This window comes from Oncorhynchus keta, chromosome 10 (assembly GCF_023373465.1).
Source record: "Oncorhynchus keta strain PuntledgeMale-10-30-2019 chromosome 10, Oket_V2, whole genome shotgun sequence".
NCBI lineage: Eukaryota > Metazoa > Chordata > Actinopteri > Salmoniformes > Salmonidae > Oncorhynchus > Oncorhynchus keta.
This window is the reverse complement of record NC_068430.1, coordinates 55,548,537-55,570,149: the sequence shown is the minus strand read 5'-3', so window position 1 is coordinate 55,570,149 and position 21,613 is coordinate 55,548,537. Positions and strand designations below refer to the sequence as shown.

Genomic DNA, 21,613 nt, shown 5'->3' with positions numbered 1-21,613 from the left:
AATTAGGTTCATAATGAGTTAATCATGTTTAGTTAAGAGTCCATTTAGTTTACAGTGCAGTACTGAAGACTGTACATGTGTCTCCTCACACTTATTTTGGTGGCATCCTTAGACATCTCCTCCATTGGCACCACCTATAAGGAATTTGTTAAAATAAGTCAGGCATATGGCTGAAATAACATTCGCAAGAGACATACATTATCAATTGAGATATAATCAAATATGACTTCACATGTTTTTCTATGATTGTGTTTTGCTTTTAGTGTATTGATGTGAATATTGATGTGTATATTGATGTTTATTGATGTGCAGAGAGTATATTGACAAACCCACTGTTCCTAGGCCGTCATTGAAAATAATAATGTGTTCTTAACTGACTTGCCCAGTTAAATAAAGGTAAAAAACTAAACAAATCGATGTGTTTGAAGTGTATTGATGTATATACAGGTCTCAACTGTGAAAGAGACCTTGGTCTCAGCATGACTCCCTGTTGAACTGTTCAAATAAATGTAAATATATATATATATATAATTTATTCTGAAAACCTATCCAAAGATTGTTCCATAAGGTTGTATTTTTAGGGAGTGATGTTGGTTCTTGTAGAATATGTTTAATTTTCTTCCATATTATTATAGTGTTCTTAACTATGAAGTTGTTAATGTTCTTAGGGACATGGGTATGCATTATGCATCAAACAGAGATTTGGAAAATCTATTCCTTCCTTAGTGCCAATTACAGTGTCTAGCATCACAGCAGGGGGTTTGAGTTTCCATAAGTTATAGTAGTCAACCTCCTCCCACAGTGCTAGTAAAATGCTAATCAGCAATTATCTATTATTTCCAATGCCAAGGGCTGTGGGTAATGTATTCCCTCTGCGTGCTGTATTATAGACAAATGTGGATTCAGTCGATTCAGTTCTGTCAACAGTAATGAACATGATCTCTTTGAATGGTAATAGTGTGTTAACAAAGTCCATGTGGGCTTAATGAATGTTTTTTGAAACATTTTTTTAAATGTATTTTATTTAACCTTTATTTTCTCAGGGAGTCATACTGAGACCAAGGTTTCCTTTACCGATGAGCCATGATAAATGACTTAACAAATACACATAACAAAATATAAATACAAAACGCATGCAAAAAATGCAAGAAAAACACAGTCATAGAAAACAAACTCATTCACCAGTAATAAGGTCCTCAATCAGCTTTCTGAATTTCCCTAGAGGCACCAGAACATTAAAAAAAAAGTGTTCCAATAATAAGATGCAAGAAAACTAAGATCTGATTGACCTCACTCAATAGAGGTCAAAGGGATTTCCAGAATTAGCCATCCCTGAGACCGGATGTGGTAACTTGAATGCCAAGCGTCATATCTGGAGGAAACCTGGCACCATCCCTACAGTGAAGCATGGTGGGATGTTTTTCAGCAGCAGGGACTGGAAGACTAGTCAGGATTGAAGGAAAGGTAAAGGGAACAATGTACAGAGAGATCCTTGATGAAAACCTGCTACAGAGCGCTCAGGACCTCAGACTGGGGCAAATGTTCACCTTCCAACAGGACAATGACCCTAAGCACACAGCCAAGACTCAGCAGGAGTGGCTTCGGGACAATGAATGTACTTGATTGGCCCAGCCAGAACCCGGAGTTGAACCTGATCGAACATTTCTGAAGAGACCTGAAAATAGCTGTGCAGTGACACTCCCCATCCAACCTGACAGAGCTTGAGAGGATCTGCAGAGAAGAATTGGAGAAACTTCCCAAATACAGGTGTGCTAAGTTTGTAGCGTTATACCCAAGAATGCTCAAGGCTGTAATCGCTGCCAGGTGCTTCAACAAAGTCCTGTGTAAAGGGTCTGAAAATGTACAGTATGTAAATAATGATTTTTCAGTTCATTTTTTGAAAATACATTTGCAAAAATGTTTTTGCTGTTTTTGCCTTGTGTGTAGATTGATGAGGGGGAAAAAAACATTTTAGCAATTCTTGAATAAGGCCGTAACGCACCAAAAAATGTTTAATTCAAATATTTTCAGAATGTACTGTACATTGAGTTTTATATCTATAGTATTTTTTAACTAGTTTACATGCAGCCTGGTCTGGGCCAATTTGAGGAAAGCCTCTGAATTAGCAGTGAGAGATCAACAGTATTGAAATCCTTTGACAGGTCAATGAAGAGGGCAGCACAATGTTGCTTTTTATTCATACAGTTAACAACATCATTTATAACTGTGGATGCAGCAGAGATAGTTCTATGACCTGGTCTAAAACCCGACTGCTGTACATTTAGAATACATTTTAAAAGGTAATAAATATTTTAGCTGAGAATTAATCAAATATTGATGATAATGATAATCAGATACAGGGCTACTCTTTTATGAAACAAGAAAATAACTCAAGTGAATATTGTATTGACACTAGGAGGTTGGGAAAATGTTATACACACACCGACACATGTGTCTCAAGTAGTGATTGGGGGCTCCATTTGTAACCTTTCAATAGACAAACCAGCATTGACAGTTACTAATATTTAGTGAGTGGAACTACATTGTTTAATTGTGCTAACCAAGTCCTGAGCTAACACAACCACAGCTACTCTATGTCAAACAGAATCACAGAACAGTAACTTGGATCGTTGACTCACGTGTCACCCAAACACCCAACGGCCAAAAACAATCTCCCCTTAAAAGGCAAGTCCCGCCCTCCGACCGTAACATTCCTCTCAGCGGCTCACCTGATTGGAGGTCCAGGCGGGTTTCTCTGGCCAGTCTCTGTGGTTCTTCATGTACCACCACTGGATCTCCAGGGAGTAGGAGGGCCCCGCCCCTCGGAATGAACAGGCCATCTCCACATCCTGACCGCTATGCGTTGTAGTGTCATGAGGGACCTCCGTGAAGAGAGCTTAATGGAGAAAGAGTGAAGAGACTGAGCATGTATGCACCCGAAAAGTGACCAGAAAAAGTGACCAACCAGGGGTAGCACTGGAAATAAAAGTGATACATTTGTGACTTTAAATCACGAAAGGGTCAAAAAGTCTTTGCTAAAGAACAGTAACACTAAAAAAAGAGTGTTTCTTATTGGACATCTTCAGCTAGTCCCTCCCTGTTTCAGTCGTTTGTTTTCCATTTGGCACCTAATGAATACCACCCAGCTTTGCTGTGGGCTTTTTTGTTTTCGTGATCCTTCAGAGGGCTAAAGTAGCCTGGGACATCTCTCAAACAAAGACATCACTCCCTCATATCCCCTATCTATCCCCACACATCCAGCTATTAGACCATCGCTAAATCCTGTTAACTGCTCCCTTAAAACACATTGCTAATTCATGGACTAATCATCCTTCATAACTTCACCACCACAAAGGCTTCCTCCACCAAGTGCTTTAGTCTTATAGACAAGTCTTTGAAAGATAAGGTAGCCACTGGTATTCTGTTTAAGCGATGTCTTGTTGTTTAACATGCACCACCATCTGATATGATGATAAAACTTCAGCAAGGATGAAGATAGTTAAGTTGAAGGGCACTTTGGGGATTTTGGAAGGGATGTTCTTGTATACTGTAGGGAGATGTGAGTAGGAGAGATGTTTTGTGTGTCTTAAAGACATTGCAGATGTATCAGACAATTGCAATTCGACTGGCTCATCTAATCGCATTTTGAGTCATGCTTTTTAAGGATGTTGCCCTTTAGGTAATGAGAAGCATGTGTACAAAATGTATCATAATAAATAACTACTTCAATAGATATGGATAGTACGATTGTGAAAAATGTGTGTCTTATCTAAGTGATTTGCCCCTGAAAAGATATGCCCCTATGGAAAAGAATGAAAAGGGTTGTAAGCATTTCTGCGTCCATTACATTTCGCAATCCTTCCTGGCTGCCTATTGTTTTCCCATGTCTCCTGCAGCGACCCCTTGTGTATAGAATATAGAGAAACATAAAGGAAACACTACACCGGTCATAGAGCAGCCTTTGTCTTGTGTTGTGATTAAATATTGTCCCCGCATCCCTGCACGACAAACGCTTAGAGAACACAATACACATTATCACCGTCACATGCCTCTATTAAATCAAGGTATATTCCAGGGGTCTCCAATTCCCATTCATGGTGTGCAGGCATTTGCTTCAGCCTAGCATGAACATCCCTGTTTCAAATAATCAACTAATCGTGATCTTCAATCTGGACCATGCTAAGTTAAATCAGGTGTGGTAGTGCTGGGCTGGAACGAAAGCCTGCATCCCCAGTAGCTTTTCAGGACAATGACAACTGGTTCATTACATTCACATCAATCATTTTGATCTATCTTCATTTGATCTATCGTCACGCTAATGATGGTGGTTAATAATGAGCGGTGAAACTAGATGTATGTTCAGTACATTCAGTTCCTGCTCTACACAGCGTAGCAGCCTGAGGTCATGTGTGATTGTACACTCATCACACCCCATTGAGTCTCACATTTTTTACTAAAAAGAGCTCTCGCTCTTGCTCACTCTCTCTCCATATTGATTTTATATGACTTTGTACTTACAGTGGTGAGTTATTTTGGGAGTAAGTGCATTGTCCTGAACAAGTGGGTCACTCCTATTTGTTTATTTTATATTCTTGCACAAATATTGTTTATCAAATAAACAGATCATGCAGAGTAGTTCCAAGACAATTCAAATTTGCACAGGATACAAAATATAGCGAAAAGATGGAGTGAAAACCTCATGGTTAAAATGTAATAGAAATTATTATACATCTGTCCATTTACCAAAGGGATATTCAACTCTTACCTCTTCTTGGTGAGGGCAAATGGTAAATATGTTAAAAGGTACATAAACACTGCTGTACTTCAGCAGCCAAATGCTTTAACCTTGAGAGGAAAGGCTGTGTTCTGAATTCCCTGCGTCTAGAACCATAAAATAGGCAAGTTTGAGGACACCTCATCACTATACGGGGTCCTTCTCATAAACACCTGAGTGGTATATCACGAAGCAAGCTACATCTACTCAGGGCGGACTACAGCAAAATGCTGCTAAATGAGCGGAAATGTGAGAATTTGAGCAGGATGGAGGACAAGAAGAAAAATAATGACCACGATGAGTAACGCAAAATTAAGATGAGCAAAAAAAGATGGCGGAAAATCGGATGTAGATCTCCAAAAAGGAAACCTACATCTCCGGTTTATACACCTCCTGCTTTTCATGAATAATTAAATAAAACTGAGCTTGAGTACCTTGATCCTTCTACTTCTGATAGTATCAGTGGAGGAGGAGCTATAGGAGGACAGGCCCACTGTAATGGCTGGATTGGAATAATGTCAAATGTAATATCAAACAAATCAACCACATGGAAACCACTTATGACTCCGTTCCATTTATTCCATTCTAGCCATTACAATGAGCCTGTCCTCCTATAGCGCCTCCCACCAGCCTCCTCTGGATGGTAGTGATCATAGAGGGAGTGAGATGGAGATTGGGAAAGCTGTAGAGAGTAAGGGTGAGTCGAAGAGTGGAGAAATAGCGGAAGGTCTGGAAGGTGCAGCTGCTGCTGTGCCTGAGAATGGTGGGAAGGAAGAAAGTTGGGAAATGAAAACTTGCGACCTGGAGTACGGTTCAAAGGAAAAGTTTACCATGAAAAGGGGACCCGTACGAGGTATCGTGGTGGGTAGAAAGTAGGCTAGGGGAGGTGCTGTCTGTCAAAGTAGTGTATTTATTATGATAGGATACATCTATCTTCCAGAGAGACCGAGTATTTCACTAGACTGGGGGCACGAGAGGTAACATGCTTTAGTCTATGAAATAAAGCTCCTCTGAAGAGGGTGATAACAGTGCCTTTAAAACAGCTAAATGTTACAAAATGCAATCTACGTAATCCCCAAAAGTTATTATTTATCATGAGAGGGCCATAAACAATAACTAGCAATGCTGCATATTCCAAGAAAGGTTCAAACCTCACCTTGCAGGTACAAATTGTTATAAATTGCTGAGGTGTAGTCACTTTTGAGGACACAAGCTCAAGTACACAGTACAAATATGATTCAAATATGAAAATACAAAATATTTTATATGATGCATTTCCTATTCAAAAAAGTGACATGAATAAGGCTTGAAATGTCTTATATTCTTTATAAATATAGTATAATCTAATGATACAATTACTAACTATAAGATTTCACCTTCCTTATAATTATAAAATACATATGTGTATGTTTAGTGTAAGAGAACATTTGCATATTTTCTAAATGGTCTCTCTTGACCAAAATGCCTGCCCCCAATCGCTGTGAATCGCACAGAGCTTTATCTTGGCTTCCTGAACTCGTTAGGCTCTCACCTTTCATCTCATATTAATTTTGCCCGTCTGTGAAAAACATAGTGTTTTTTTTTTGTTTAAAATGTACAAAATATTTTAGATGAATGGTTATAAATGTGCTACAGTGGTGAAACCACTCTCTCCTGCTGCACTACAATATATGGATTGCAGGCATGTGCTTTGTCAGTGTCTGTGATGTAGGGTGTTGATGGACTGTCAGAAGAGCCAATGAAATGCTAAGAGTGGCATTCCAGCGTCAAGTGGTTTTAGATTTCACATCCTATGTCACACAGAAAATGTACTACTTTGTCCTTGGGGCGGCCATCCCGGATCCGGGAGCGTAATCATTGCCTGAAACGAATTAGCATAACGCAGCGGACATAAATATCCCTAGAAAATCTTCCTATTCATGAAAATCACAAATGAAATATATTGAGACACAGCTTAGCCTTTTGTTAATCACACTGTCATCTCAGATTTTCAAAACAGGCTTTACAGCCAACGCTAGACAAGCATTTGTGTAAGTTTATCATAGCCTAGCATTATGCCCTGCTAGCAGCAGGCAACATTTTCACGAAAATAAGAAAAGCAATCAAATTAAAGAATTTACCTTTGAAGAACTTCAGATGTTTTCACTCACGAGACTCCCAGTTAGATAGCAAATGTTCCTTTTTTCCAAAAATATTATTTTTGTAGGCGAAATAGCTCCATTTGTTCTTCAAGTTTGGCTGAGAAATCGACCGGAAAATGTGGTCACTACGACGCCAAACTTTTTTCCAAATTAGCTCCATAATATCGACAGAAACATGGCAAACGTTGTTGAGATTCAATCCTCAAGGTGTTTTTCACATATCTATTCGATAATATATCCACCGGGACAATTGGTTTCTCATTAGAAGCGATTGGAATAATGGCTACCTCTGTACTTTACGCAAGATTTTCTGCGGGAGCATCATGTGACCACTTGCTCAATGTGGTCCCTTACGGCTATTCTTCAACATAAATGCGTAAAAATACATCACAATGCTGTAGACACCTTGGGGAATACGTAAAAAGCGTAAGCTCGTAGCCCATGCACAGCCATATAAGGAGTCATTGGCATGCAGTGCTTTCAAAATATGGGGCACTTTCTGATTGGATTTTTACCTGGGTTTTGCCTGTAACATTCTGTTGCACTCACAGACAATATCTTTGCAGTTTTCGAAACGTTAGAGTGTTTTCTATCCAAAGCTGTCAATTATATGCATTGTCGAGCATCTTGTCGTGACAAAATATCCCGTATAAAACGGGAACGTTTTTTATCCAAAAATGAAATACCGCCCCCAGAATTTCAAGAGTTAAGACCTGCCCTTAACAAATGAATAATGAATGGTCCTTGCGATGTTGTTTATTTAATGGATTTTGGTGTTTTATTGTGGTGTTTTAGTGTTTATTATTTTGCACATATAGCCTACAGTTGCATAAACTAATGAAAATGCTATTGTGTTTATTGAAATACATTTTCTTTCGGGAGGGAGGTTCAGCACAGACTGACTGACTGAGCTCCCACAAGTCTGTCCTCGACGCTCCACTGCTCGTGGCCAGGGAGCAGCCTCATTTGTGAGATGGAGAGAGAGAGGGACAGAGGGCAACGAGAGAAGGAATGTCAAGCAGGTCTGGCTTGTTATCTAGCGTAGACCATTGTAAAATGAGAGGGCTATCTGTCTTTCTCGTGGTACAATGTGTCCCAGTGAACAAGCAACATGCCTCTGCCCACTGGGGTGTGGTTTATGGAGCACAAGTTATCTCATCCCACCGGTACTGTCGTTTAAATTTATTTCACATGCTCAAAACCAAGTAAACACGTGTGGATTTTGGTTACATGCATGGTTTTTTGGCGTCGATAGTAGGGCGAGGACCATGAGGAATCATGGTGGAAGTGGATGTCAAATTTGAAATGAGAAGTGCAGAGTTGGAGAAGATGAACAGACAACAGTAGTAGTCGAAGAATGGAATGAAAAAGGTGTCGAAAATTGAAGGGTATGATATGTGTATGTCGTACAAGGGTTCACTTCTTATCGGGGCGGCAGGGTAGCCTAGTAGCCAGAAGTTTGCAAGTTCAAACCCCTGAGCTGACAAGGTACAAATCTGTCGTTATGCCCCTGAACAGGCAGTTAACCCACTGTTCCTAGGCTGTCATTTAAAATAAGAATTTGTTCTTAAAACTAACGTTTCCAAAACTGTAAAGATATTGTCTGTGAGTATAACAGAACTGATGTTGCAGGCGAAAGCCTGAGAAAAATCCAATCTGGAAGTGCCCCATATTTTGAAAGCGCTGCATGCCAATGAGTCCCCCATTGAGCTGTGAATGTGCTTTCTACATATTCCCCAAGGAGTCTACAGCATTGTGACGTAGTTTTACGATTTATGTTGAAGAATACCCGTAGGGGGCTACATTGCGCAAGTGGTCACATGATGCTCCCGGAGAAAATCTTGCGTAAAGTACAGAGGTAGCCATTATTCCAATCACTTCTACTGAGAAACCAATTGACCCGGTGGATATATTATCGAATAGATATTTGAAAAACACCTTGAGGATTGATTCTAAATAACGTTTGCCATGTTTCTGTCGATATTATGGAGCTAATTTGGAATATTTTTCAGGGTTGTAGTGACTGTAGTGACTGCAATTTCTGGTCGATTTCTCAGCCAAACGTGAAGAACAAACGGAGCTATTTCGCCTACAAAAAATAATCTTTTGGGAAAAAATGAACTTTGGCTATCTACCTGGGAGTCTCGTGAGTGAAAAGATCCGAAGTTCATCAAAGGTGATTGCTTTTCTGATTTTCGTGACAAGGTTGCCTGGTGCTAGCAAGGCATAATGCTATGCTAGGCTATTGATAAACTTACACAAATGCTTGTCTAGCTTTGGCTGTAAAGCATATTTTGAAAATCTGAGATGACAGTGTGATTAACAAAAGGCTAAGCTGTGTTCCAATATATTTCACTTGTGATTTTCATGAATAGGAATATTTTCTAGGAAGATTTATGTCCGTTGCGTTATGCTAATTAGTGTCAGATGATGACAACGGTCCCGTTCACAGGATGGGGTGTGACTTGCCTAGTTAAAAATGTTTTTTTCTAACAATGATATTTATCTGGGTCATGAAGCGGGTGAATTGTTTGCCGGGAAAAGTGAAATCTATCTGAGTGACCAGGAGTGGGCTTGTTCTAATAATGAATGATGTGCCTGAGGAATAGAGGACAAGGACAGCAGGCCTCACAAGAATCGTGTCATCTGAAGTAACGTGCTTCGAACTCTAGAGTTGGGCATCTGTTAAGGGAGTCATCCCAGGGGTGTCGACGGAAGTTACCTCAAGGGTGTTGAGGGAAGTTAAGGCAGAAAACCTTGCATCGAGAATCCCAGGTTTGATTAGTGCTCATCGCTTGACCCCGATGGTAGATGGAGAAAAGGAAGAAAGCATGTCAGTTCTATATTTTTTGATAGTGAGCACTTAGGGTATATGAGATAAGAGCATTTGTCCCAAAACCACTACAATGTAAAAACTGTAAAGGATTTGGACATGTTTCAAGTGTGTGCAGACGAGTGGAGTGTACAAAAATCGGAGTGAAGAGCGGCCGTGTTGCAATTGTGGTGGGGATCATGACCCAGAGTTTGTGGGGGGCCCTATAAGGGAGGACTCGGCTAGGGATGCCGTCTGGGCTGGCAGCATTGCGAGGGTTAACACACTTAAATGTCTTACTCGTGCTGGCCACGGAGAAGGAGAGCCCACAGTCCTTGGTAGCGGGCTGCGTCGGTGGCACTGTGTTGTCATCAAAGCAGATAAAGAAGGTGTTTAGCTTGTCTGGAAGCAAGAGATGGGTGGTCGCGATGTGTCTGGTTTTCCCTTTGTCCGTGATTGTCTGTTGACCCAGCCACATACTTCTCATGTCTGAGCCGTTGAATTGCGACTCCACTTTGTCTCTGTACTGACGTGATGCCTGTTTGATTGCCTTATGGAAGGAATAACTACACTGTTCATTTTCGGCCATACTTTCAGTCAACTTGCCATGGTTAAATGCGGTGGTTTGCGCTTTCAGTTTTGCGTGAATGCTGCCATCTATCCACATTTTCTGGTTTGGGTAGGTTTTAAAAGTCACAGAACATCTCCTATACACTTCCTGATGAACTCTGTCACCGTATCTGTGTTTTCGTTGATGTTATTCTCAGAGGCTACCTGGAACATATCCCAGTCCACGTGATCAAAACAATCTTGAAGCATGGATCCCGATTGGTCAGACCAGCGTTGAATAGACCTTAGCACGGGTACTTCCTGTTTGAGTTTCTGCCTATAGTAAGAGAGGAGCAAAATTGAATCGTGATCAGATTTGTCGAAGGGAGGGCGGGGGAGGTCCTTGTAGGAATTTTGAAAAGTTGAGTAGCAGGGGTCCAATGTTTTACCAGTACTACAGTCAATGTGTTGGTAGAACTTCGGTAGCGTTTTCCTCACGTTTGCTTTGTTAAAAATAAATAAATGCGGCCTCAGGATATGTGGTTTCCAGATTGCATAAAGTCCAGTGTAGTTCTTTGATGGCCGTCATGGTATCGGCTTGAGGGCTGTGACTACAACCGAAGAGAATTATTTTGGGAGGTAATATGGTCGGCATTTGATTGTGAGGTATTCTAGGTCGGGTGAACAAAAGGACGTCAGTTTCTGTTTGTTATCACAATCATACCAAGAGTGGTTAATCAGGAAACATATACCACCGCCTTTCTTCTTCCCGGAGAGTTCTTAATTCCTGTGTGCACAATGTACTGACAACCCAGATGGCTGAATTGAAGGAAACAGTATATCTCGAGAGAACCATGTTTCCGTGAAACAGAGTATGTTACAATCCCTGATGTCTCTGGAAGGAGATCCTCGCCCTGAGCTTGTTTACTTTATTATCCAAAGACTGAGCGTTAGCTAGTATTGTACTCAGAAGTGGTGGATAGTGTGCACGCCTCCTGAGTCGGACCAGAAGTCCACTCCAAATAGCTCTTCTCCGCCAGTGGTGTTTTGGAGCAGTCTCTGGAATAAGTTAAATTGCCCTGGGGGGTACGAACATAGGATCCAATTTGGGAAAGTCATATTCCTGGTCGTAATGCTGGTGAGTTACCACCGCTCTGATATCCAACAGTTCTTTCCGGCTGTATATAATAACACCAAAGAAATCTGGACTGATAATGTACGAAATAACAAAAAAACTAAAAATGAAATACTGCATAGTTTCTTCGGAGCTAGAAGCAGAGCTGCCATATCGGTTGGCGCCATCTTACATGTGGAAACCAATACTCCACTTTATACCGCTGAGATAAACCCAACAACACTTTTGGAGGGCGATGGTCATGGTACATGCTACATTATAAAACTGTCTGAAAACTGCACACATATAATTAAAGGGTGCCTACACACACTTGAAACGCTCCAAAGGGTGCATCACACAGAACAGAAAGTGACCCAAACATTGACCTTTCATTGTCATTTTTTGAATCATGAACAGTGTGAAGGCATGCACTCTCCTTTTTTAAAAGTGGTTTATTGGAACATCCAAATGAAAGTGTGGCATACCCAAGATAGCAACAGTGCTTGGCAGTCTACTGACAACAGCATACACCAGACAGTTGTTTGCTCATATTATCTAACTTAAAAGAAGATAAACACGAGCACAAATAAATAGGTGAAGGATGGTGGTTGACAGAGAGAAAATTAACTACAGCTTTGGTTTGTGATCACTTTCATATAGGCATGCAGCTTGAGAAGAACCATGAAAGCCGTGAGTGAGCAGACAGTGAAGTCTAATTTTGACAAACTGCCTTTGCTGCCCTCAGTCTTCTGTATCCATAGCCTAATAGATGGAACCCTAAAGTAAACAAAGTCATCTCAAGGACAGGGATATGCAGCGAGTCCTGTATGAGGCTTAGATTTGGGATTCCACACCACAGTAGGATGGTCTTCGACATTTCCACGTCAAAAAAATCCCCACGAGCACTAACGTGAAGTTCATAGGAGCACATAAAATGAAAGCTAAGATTCTATATTTTTGAGAAATTAAGGCATATACATTATTCAACCATTTTCCATCCTAAAAATGTCGAATAGGCAAAGAGGTATCAGATGAAAAAGCAGTCTTAGAAAACATAAAAAGTCTTAAAAGGTATTAACAATACATGAAAACACATTCATGTTGAATTAAAGACCCTGCCAAATAATATCAACGTTTATATTTAGCTTTGCAAAAATAATTTGCCTTCTGTTAAATTTAAGAAATAATTGTCATTCTGTTCCAAAAAACCCACCTATCTTTAAGATATTTTCCTATTTCTCTCCTTCATGAGGAGGGAAGATAATTACATTTCGCAGCAGTAACTGTGGTTGCAGGATTACAAGATGATGTTATATTTATGCACCAAATGGTTGTTTCGATAAATCTCACCAGATTGGGTCTGCTGAATGATCGGGATCATTTCCTGATCATATGACTCTGCCATGAGGTTGACAGTGTGATAAGGGGAGTATAGTGCTAATTGGAGAAAAAAAAATTCAACAGAATGTGATGTTATTTTTTTCCAAAGACATGTGTTTTAGAGATTTGCATTAATACTTTGTCATACAGTAGATCATTTGTTTGGATTTACGGAATCAATGATGCACTGAACTAAATTATTGTTCTGATCTGTCCTTTCTTAAGGTTATGGTGGAGATGGGATCTAAATGCACGGGAGGGGTACTTTTACCAAATGGTGTGGACCTCAAAACATCCTCTAACCAGATGAAGAAATGGTGTTCACTACGGCCCTGTCCTGCACCACCTCTACCGAGTGACCTGAGTCCGAACTTTAGCAATCGGTGTACAGCATCCAGTTGAAGTTATCAACTGCCTTTTCTCTCATGCCTTTTCTCCCTGGAATACAACAGAAGTCCACATGGAGTGAGCATGGGGAGAGATCCGTTCCAAAACGTCTCTGATATTGCTTGTATACTGGTTGGCAAATGGACAAGACATAGTAGAAGTTGTGGTGGGGTTCAAGTGAGACATTGAAATTGGGACATTGTCATGGGCCATCCACTTTGAACTGTAAAGCTATCTGCAGAAGAAAAATTAAGAAATGCCACAAGATTGAGGGCCAGGAAAAGGAAGGGGTTGGTCACCTGTGCCCATAACTGATTTAGACTTTTCTAAAATTGTTATTTTGGGGTATCAGGTTGATTGAGGAGGTTTATACACTGCAAAATGTATAGTGATTTAGGCTAGGAATGCATGGAGATACTGATCTGCAATTATAACCCTGATGCGAAACTTAATAATAGAATTATGAGATGAATCTTTTGTATAGTAATATAAATGTACATTCTGTCAGTGCGTTAAGTTGAGGGTTTTCATTTTGGGTGATAGAACCAATGTGAATCACTGAGCAATGTCATTCTAAACTTTGTTAGAATAATTATTTGGGTTTTAATTATGATTTGGAAGCAGAATGATTCTTTAAACTGCCCAATTGATTTGAGACATTTTTGGTATGTTAATCGGAGCAATTCATGTATTATGGATTGATTGTTTTGATTGTTGTTATGATGATTGTGACATAGGTAAAGAAGTTGTTGTGTACTGAAGATGTTGACCAATGGCTATTCTCAGCATGCCTTGGGAATGGAGAGGTGAACTCTGGTCCTGAGAGTAAATTTGATCCTTAATCTATTGGATTTATATCCATTGCCAAATTGTCATTTTTGATAATGATAATACTCCGGAACTATAGCAGGTTTATGCTAATAGAACATAGAGTCCATAGGCGATGCCTTATACATGGTGGAATCATGATACTTGTCCTAGGGCATGTTCATTAGGCACTAACCGGAATTTTTTTTAACCTTATAATTCTGCTTTTAAGTTGAGAGAATTCTCAAAATGGGGGAATGTGGTAGCTGGATTACAATGTAATGTTATGTTTATGCACCAAATTGTTGTTTTATTTGTTAGAGTAAGGTTCTGAGTTAACTGAGAGGAGTCTTTATGGAGCTTGGGCTGGCAACTGGTTAAGTGATGGCTTGGTGATAAAAAACCTACAGCTGGCATTCCATAGATCAGATGTGGTGAGAGCCACCAAGATAGAGATAGGCTGGAGGAACAGAACAAAGGCCTCATTATTATCCTGGCAGATGACCCACAGGAGGAACCCAAAGTGGCCCCCAATCTATATGGGAGGGGTTGAACCAGCTAAAACGGAGCAATCTTAGTAACAGGTATATAAGGAACAGCATGGTCTATAAAGGGTAGGCAAGACTGCCAGGTCGACGGTTTCATTATTGCAATAATTAATTGATTTTGAAAAATATATATTTTTTGAAGAAATTACTAAATCTCTCTCAAATGAATATAATATTCCAACACATAACAAGATAGATCTAGCAATTAGTTATAGTGTTTATACTGATATACATTTGGTTTAAGTGATTAAAACGTGTCATTCTGTAACCAAATCTGTAACAGAATGACCAAAAAAAAGAATGACTTCTGTTAAGGACCCTGGCACTAAAAACCTCTCTCTGCAACTGGATCTTGGACTTCCTGACCAGCATGCTTATCCTCAACATGGGGTCCCCTCCTGGGTGCATGCTCAGGCCCGTCCTGTACTCCCTGTTCACTCAACACTGCACAACTCCAACACCATCATTAAGTTTGCCGATGACACAACAGCGGTAGGCCTGCTCACCGACAACGATGAGACAGCCTATGGTCAGAGACCTGGACGTGTGGTGCCAGGACAACAACTTCACCCTCAACGTGATCAAGGAGATGATTGTGGACTACAAGAAAAAGAGGACTGAGCACACCCCCATTCTCATCGATGGGGCTGTAGTGGAGCAGGTTGTAAGCTTCAAGATCCTTGGTGTCCAGATCACCAGCAACCTATCATGGTCCACACACACCAAGACAGTTGTGAAGAGGGCAAGACAAAGCCTATTCCCCCTTAGGAGACTGAAAAGATTACAGCTGCACCATTGAGAGCATCTTGACTGGTTGCATCACTACCTGTTATGGCAACTGCTCGGCCTCCGACCGCAAGGCAATACAGAGGGTAGTGCGTACGGCTCAGTAGAGTACATCACTAGGTCCACGCTTGTAAGTAAGCATTTCACTATAAGGTAGGGTCTAGTATGTAGGGTAGGGTCTAGTATGTAGGATAGGGTCTAGTAGGGTCTAGTATGTCAAATCTGAGAAGCATAATTGATTTGAATGGGAGGTCATCTCGATTGAGATTGGCTCTAAAATTCAAACTATTTTATTTTTAAAAACTCTTGTCTATGAGGAGAGAAAGTGGGGGAGGAAATTCTAAGATATAAACTTTCCTTCAGGGCTATTCTATTCCACTTGGGAAACTTGAAAATGTTAGAAAACTCAAGCAATCTTTTTATTTAGTCTTGACAATGGTGTGATTGTGGAGAATGTCCCTCTGTGGCATTGCCTTTTTCAGTAATTGTTTTTTGGTGCGATTGTAGAGAATGTCACTCTGTGGCATTGCCTTTTTCATAATTTTTTAAAATCCTGTTGTACTCAGCGCATGTGACAAATCAAATGTGATTTTATATGATTCAACTGAATTGGCTACAATGGGAATTCATTGTAGTCACAAACCACAGTTGGGTCACCTGCTACTGGCATACTGTTATGTTCAGCCCATAACTGTTTTCTTTCTCATTCTGTTGTGTGGTGGTCAAAGCAAAAGTGTGAAAACAATCTGGACTGCCCTCCCTCTCTCTCTCCTTGTTTCTCTCTTTTCAGTTAATGTCACCTCTTCCCGCTCTTACCTACCCATGAGACCCCTCTATTTCCATTTACTGGAACCAGCCCTCTCACTCACTAAGCACAGACTGACACCGGACGTCTATGGGCGTTTAAAAGTAGTCCAAATCTGAACCAATCACATATGTCTTTTTCACAAGTTTGGACAGCACAGCAAAGTACAGTACAGTAAAGAAAAGTAGAGTATAGGTCAGTACAATACATTGCAGTACCGTACAGTAGTGCACACTAGAGTAGAGTGAACTATACTCTACTGTGCTGTACTGCGATGTCCAAAGTTGAAGATAGATGTCTATGATTGGAGCAGATTTGGTCAAGTCCATACAAACCAAAATTGTTACCATGGAATTGCTTTCTTATAGCTTTGAGGTAGACCGTGCTCTTTCAAATCCAACCCAAAAGACACTTACTAAAAATACTAATTCTGCAGACTCAAGCATTTTCTCTCAAATTCCCCTCCCTCTCTCTCGACTGTTATCTTTCACTCTCTCATATGTGTGTATCAGAGGAGGCTGCTGAGGGGAGGACGGCTCATAATAATGGCTGAAATGGAGGGAATGCAATGGAATCAAACCATTTTACGTTTAACGTATTTGATACCATTCCACTTATTATGCTCCAGTCATTACCACGAGCCAGTCCTCCCCAATTAAGGTGCCACCAACCTCCTGTGGTGTGTATCCTTTTATTTTTTTGTTCCTTCTTTCTCTCCCTCACCTACAGTTTCACACTCACACTGAGTTGCTTTCCTCCTCTAAAACAAACCCTCAGGTTTCTCCCTCTTGGTTCCCCTCTACTGAGAGCTGTTGCCTCTCCTCTTATTCTCTCACTCCTTCCTCCCACTCTATACCCACCTGCACCTCTGTTCTCTCTCTCCTCCTCACTCACTCCCTCTCTATAACCCCCCATCTCTCTCTTTTCTCTCTCTCTCTCGCTGAGTGTGCAGTCCCTATTCCTCCTCTCCTGTCTGGTACACAGTGATGCTCTCAGTGGCACACTAGTGATTATGTGTCTCCTTACGTGTGTCTGTGTGTGGGTGTGTGTGAGTGAGTGCAGAGTGGAAAGGACGTCTCTAGGTAGGAATTCCATCCATGATGTCCTTCTATACTCCAGGAAAGGAAGGATGCATGCAGCCTTGGCCCTACCAATTTACAGAGAATTAGTACCATTTCAAAGATCAAAGATGAAAACAAGCATTGTATCCCCCGTGTATAGGAAATTGACAAAAAATAACACGGAAGAGTGATTCTCTATGCATTGACTACATGCAAGGAAACAGTGAATTATTTTTGCAAAATCAGCAACATGGTAACGTTCTTAATTAGAGTTGTTGAAATTCATAACCATGCAGTGGTAGAGGGTTGTTGATGTGATGTTATTGTAATTAATCAAATGAGCGTTTACAGTAACAAGGCACACCTGTGAAATGAAATGCATTCCAGGTGACTACCTCATGAAGCTGGTTGAGAGAATGCCAAGAGTGTGCAAAGCTGTCATCAAGGCAAAGGGTGGCTACTTTGAAGAATCTCAAGTATTAGATTTGTTTAACACTTGTTTTGGTTACTACATTATTCCGTATGTGTTATTTCATAGTTTTTATGTCTACAATGTAGAAAATAGTAAAAATAAAGAAAAACCCTTGAATGAGTAAGTGTGTCCAAACTTTTGACTGGTACTGTATGCATTTCTTAATCTTGTTTTTGCTTGCTCATGCCTGTTTTAGAAATGTGAAAATAACTGGTTTCATATCAGTAATGCTTCAGGCTTAAAAATACAGAGCACGAGTCCTGTAAGTAATGTGGACACCTGCTAGTCGAACATCTCATTCTAAAATCATGGGCATTAATATGGAGTTGGTCCTCCCTTTACTGCTGTAACAGCCTCCACTCTTCTAGGGAAGGCTTTCCACTAGATGTTGGAACATTGCTGCAGGGCTTTGCTTCCATTCAGCCACAAGAGCATTCGTGAGGTTGGGCACTGATGTTGGGCGATTAGGCATGGCTTGCAGTCAATGTTCTAATTCATCCCAAAGGTGTTCGATAGGGTTGAGGACAGGGCACTGTGCAAGCCAGTCAAGTTCTTCCACACCGATCTAGACAAAACATTTCTGTATGAAACTCGTGTTGTGCACAGGGGCATTGTCATGCTGAAACAGAAAGGACCTTTCCAAACTGTTGCCACAAAGTTGGAAGCACAGAATCGCCTAGAATGTCATTGTATGCTGGAACTAAGGGGCCGAGCCAGAGCCATGAAAACAGCCCCAAACCATTATTCCTCCTCCACCAAACGTTACAGTTGGCTCTATGCATTGGGGTAGACAGCATTCTCCTGGCATCGGTCAAACCCAGATTTGTCCTTTGGACTGCCAGAGAAAGCATTTTCACTGCTCCAGAGTCAAATGGCGATGAGCTTCATACCACTCCAGCCGATGCTTGGCATTGCGCATGGTGATCTTAGGCTGCTTAGCCATGGAAACCCATTTCATGAAGCTCCCGACGAACAGTTCTTGTGCTGACATTGCTCCCAGTGCAGTTTGGAACTCGGTAGTGAGTGTTGGCGCTACTGTTCTATGAGCTTGTGTGTCCTACCACTTCATGGCTGAGCTGTTGTTGCTCCTTGTTTCCATTTCACAAAAATAGCACTTACAGATGACTGGGGCAGCTCTAGCAGGGCAGAAATTTGACCAACTGACTTTTGGGAAAGGTGGCCACCTATGACGGTGCCATGTTGAAAGTCCCTTAGCTCTTCTGTAAGACCATTCTACTGCCAATGTTTGTCTATGGAGATTGCATGGCTGCGTGTTAGATTTTAAAATAGCCGAATCCAATAATTTGAAGGGCTGTCCACATACTTTTGTATATTTCGTGTCGATAAAGAGCATCTGGCTAAAAAGACAGACAGTCAGACATACAGACAGACACATGGTAAGACAAACAGACTGATGGAAAGATAGATAGATATAGCGCAATGGTTGTGAACAAACACGGGTCAAAGTATTTGTTTCCTTTCAGTGACAAGAAAAAGTATGTGAACCCTTTGGAATTACCTGTATTTCAGCATTAGTTGGTCATCAAATATGATCTGATCTTCATCTAAGTCACAACAATAGACAAACATAGTGTGCTTAAGCTAATAACACAATGTTTTTGTATTTTTCATATCTATATTGAATACATCATTTAAACATTCACAGTGTAGGTTGGAAAAAGTATGTGAACCCCTATGTCTTCTCCAAAAGATCATTGGAGTCAGGAGTCTGCTAACCTGGAGTCCAATCAATGAGACAAGATTGGAGATGTTGGTTAGAGCTGCCTTGCCCTATAAAAAAAAACACTCACAAAATTTGAGTTTGCTATTCACAAGAAGCATTACCTGATGTGAACCATGTCTCGAACAAAAGAGATCTCAGAAGACCTAAGATAAAGAATTGTTGACCTGCATAAAGCTGGAAAGGGTGACAAAAGTATCTAAAAGCCTTGATGTTCATCAGTCCACGGTAAGACAAATTGTCTGTAAATGGAGAAAGTTCAGCACTGTTGCTATTCTCCCTAGGAGTGGCCATCCTGCAAAGATGACCGCAAGAGCACAGTGCATAATGCTCAATGAGGTTAAGAAGTTTTGGGAATTGATTTGGGACACTGTAAAGTCCATGGAGAACAAGAGCACCTCCTCCCAGCTGCCCACTGCACTGAGGCTAGGTAACACGGTCACCACTGATAAATCCATGATAATTGAACATTTCAATAAGCATTTCTCTATGGCTGGACATGCTGGCTACTCCAACCCCGGACAACAGCTCCGCCGCCCCCGCAGCTACTCGCATGAGCCTCCCCAGCTTCTCCTTCACCCAAATCCAGGTAGCAGATGTTCTGAAAGAGCTGCAAAACCTGGACCCATACAATCAGCTGGGCTAGACAATCTGGACCCTCTCTTTCTAAAACTATCCGCTGCCATTGTTGCAACCCCTCTACATGCTTTGTAAGTAGGACAACCTGCAAAATCGGCAGTGTATCAAATACTTGTTCTCCCCACTGTATATATACTGTATGTACACATGTCAAATACTAATTCCCAGCCTCCCGAGTGGCGCAGTGCTTGAGGCATCATTACAGACCCAGGTTCGATCGCAGGCTGTGTCGCAGCTGGCCGCGACTGGGAGACCCATGAGGCAGCGCACAATTGGCCTAGCGACGTCCCGGTTAGGGGATGGTTTGGCCTGCTGGGATGTCCTTGTCCCATCATGCTCTAGCGACTCCTTGTGGAGGGCTGGGCGCATGCACGCTGATTTCAGTCACCAGTTGTACGGTGTTTCCTCTGACACATTGGTGCGGCTGGCTTCCGGGTTAAGTGTGCAGTGTGTCATGAAGCAGTCATGTTTCGGGGGATGCATGGCTCTCGACCTTCCTCTCTCCATATAGGAGTTGCAGTGATAGGACAAGACTGTAAGTAACAATTGGATATCATGAAATTGGGGTGAAAAAGGGGTAAAAAGATAAACAATAAATATAATTATTCCCAATACACCTTTGGGTGGTGGACCATTTTTGATACACGTGGAAAACTGTTGAGCGTGGAAAAACCCAGCAGGACCATGACTTCTAAAATGCAACACCTTTTGTCACTGTTTCTCCTATTGTCCTGTTTGTGATATTTATTCTACTAATGTGCAGGAAACCAGGGGGTCACGACTTCCGCCGAAGTTGGTGCCTCACCTTGTACGGGCGGCGTTCGGCGGTCGACGTCACCGGCTTTCTAGCCTCCACCAATCTACATTTCTTTTTCCATTTGTTTTGTCTGTATTGTACACACCTGGTTCCCATAATGTTTGAATTATTTCCCTATTTAACCCTCTGGAGCCATCATGGTTTTGTGCGTGTTTATTGTTATCAGTTGTTTCGTTTATGTGATTCAGGATTTTCGTTCTCCTTTTTGGAAGATTATTTTTGAGTAAAGTTACTATAATTACTCATCTCTGTGTCCTGCGCCTGACTCCTTCTTACCCACATCACCTAGACTCTGACACAGGGCCCAGTTTTTTAAAGTGAATTCATCAGATTTCGGCAATCGGATAGGATTAAATGTTGGAATTGGGTTTTTCAAAACTGACATTTTTATTCTGATCCTCTGAAAAGGAAGGCACCACAACCAAGAAATTCCAATGTAACTAAGGTGAGATTTAAAAAACATTACATCTGAAAACCAAAGGTTCATTATGTTAAATTGACCCTAGTATAGGTATGTGGTCAGTTGTTATATTGAGACATGTAAAATACATGCATCTACTTATAAGTGATATGAAAGATGTACCATTTTTAAAATCTTACTTTAATTTATGTAGTTAACTTTTTGTTTCCCCATGACAGTGTGGAAGTAGTACCACAACCTGTCCAGTAGATGGCACGGTGTAGGCCTGTTCAAAGCACTGAAAATCCTGATTCTGTGATCTTGATATTGTTGTATGTGGGTCAGAATTATCCTCTCCGATTATTTTCTGAACTTCGTGA

General features: G+C 41.0%; 1 protein-coding gene across 1 annotated transcript in view; it reads right to left on the bottom strand.

Annotated features, from left to right (window-relative positions):
- The window catches only part of LOC118388993 (V-set and transmembrane domain-containing protein 2-like protein), a 63,821-nt gene that overhangs the window by 4,813 nt on the left and 37,395 nt on the right, over nucleotides 1-21,613 (bottom strand). The window contains exons 2-3 of the mRNA XM_035778643.2: nucleotides 2,730-2,896; nucleotides 90-134 (exon numbers count right to left, since the gene is read on the bottom strand). Of these exons, the coding sequence (XP_035634536.1) occupies nucleotides 90-134; nucleotides 2,730-2,896 (212 nt within the window). The remainder of the gene's footprint in view (nucleotides 1-89; nucleotides 135-2,729; nucleotides 2,897-21,613) is intronic.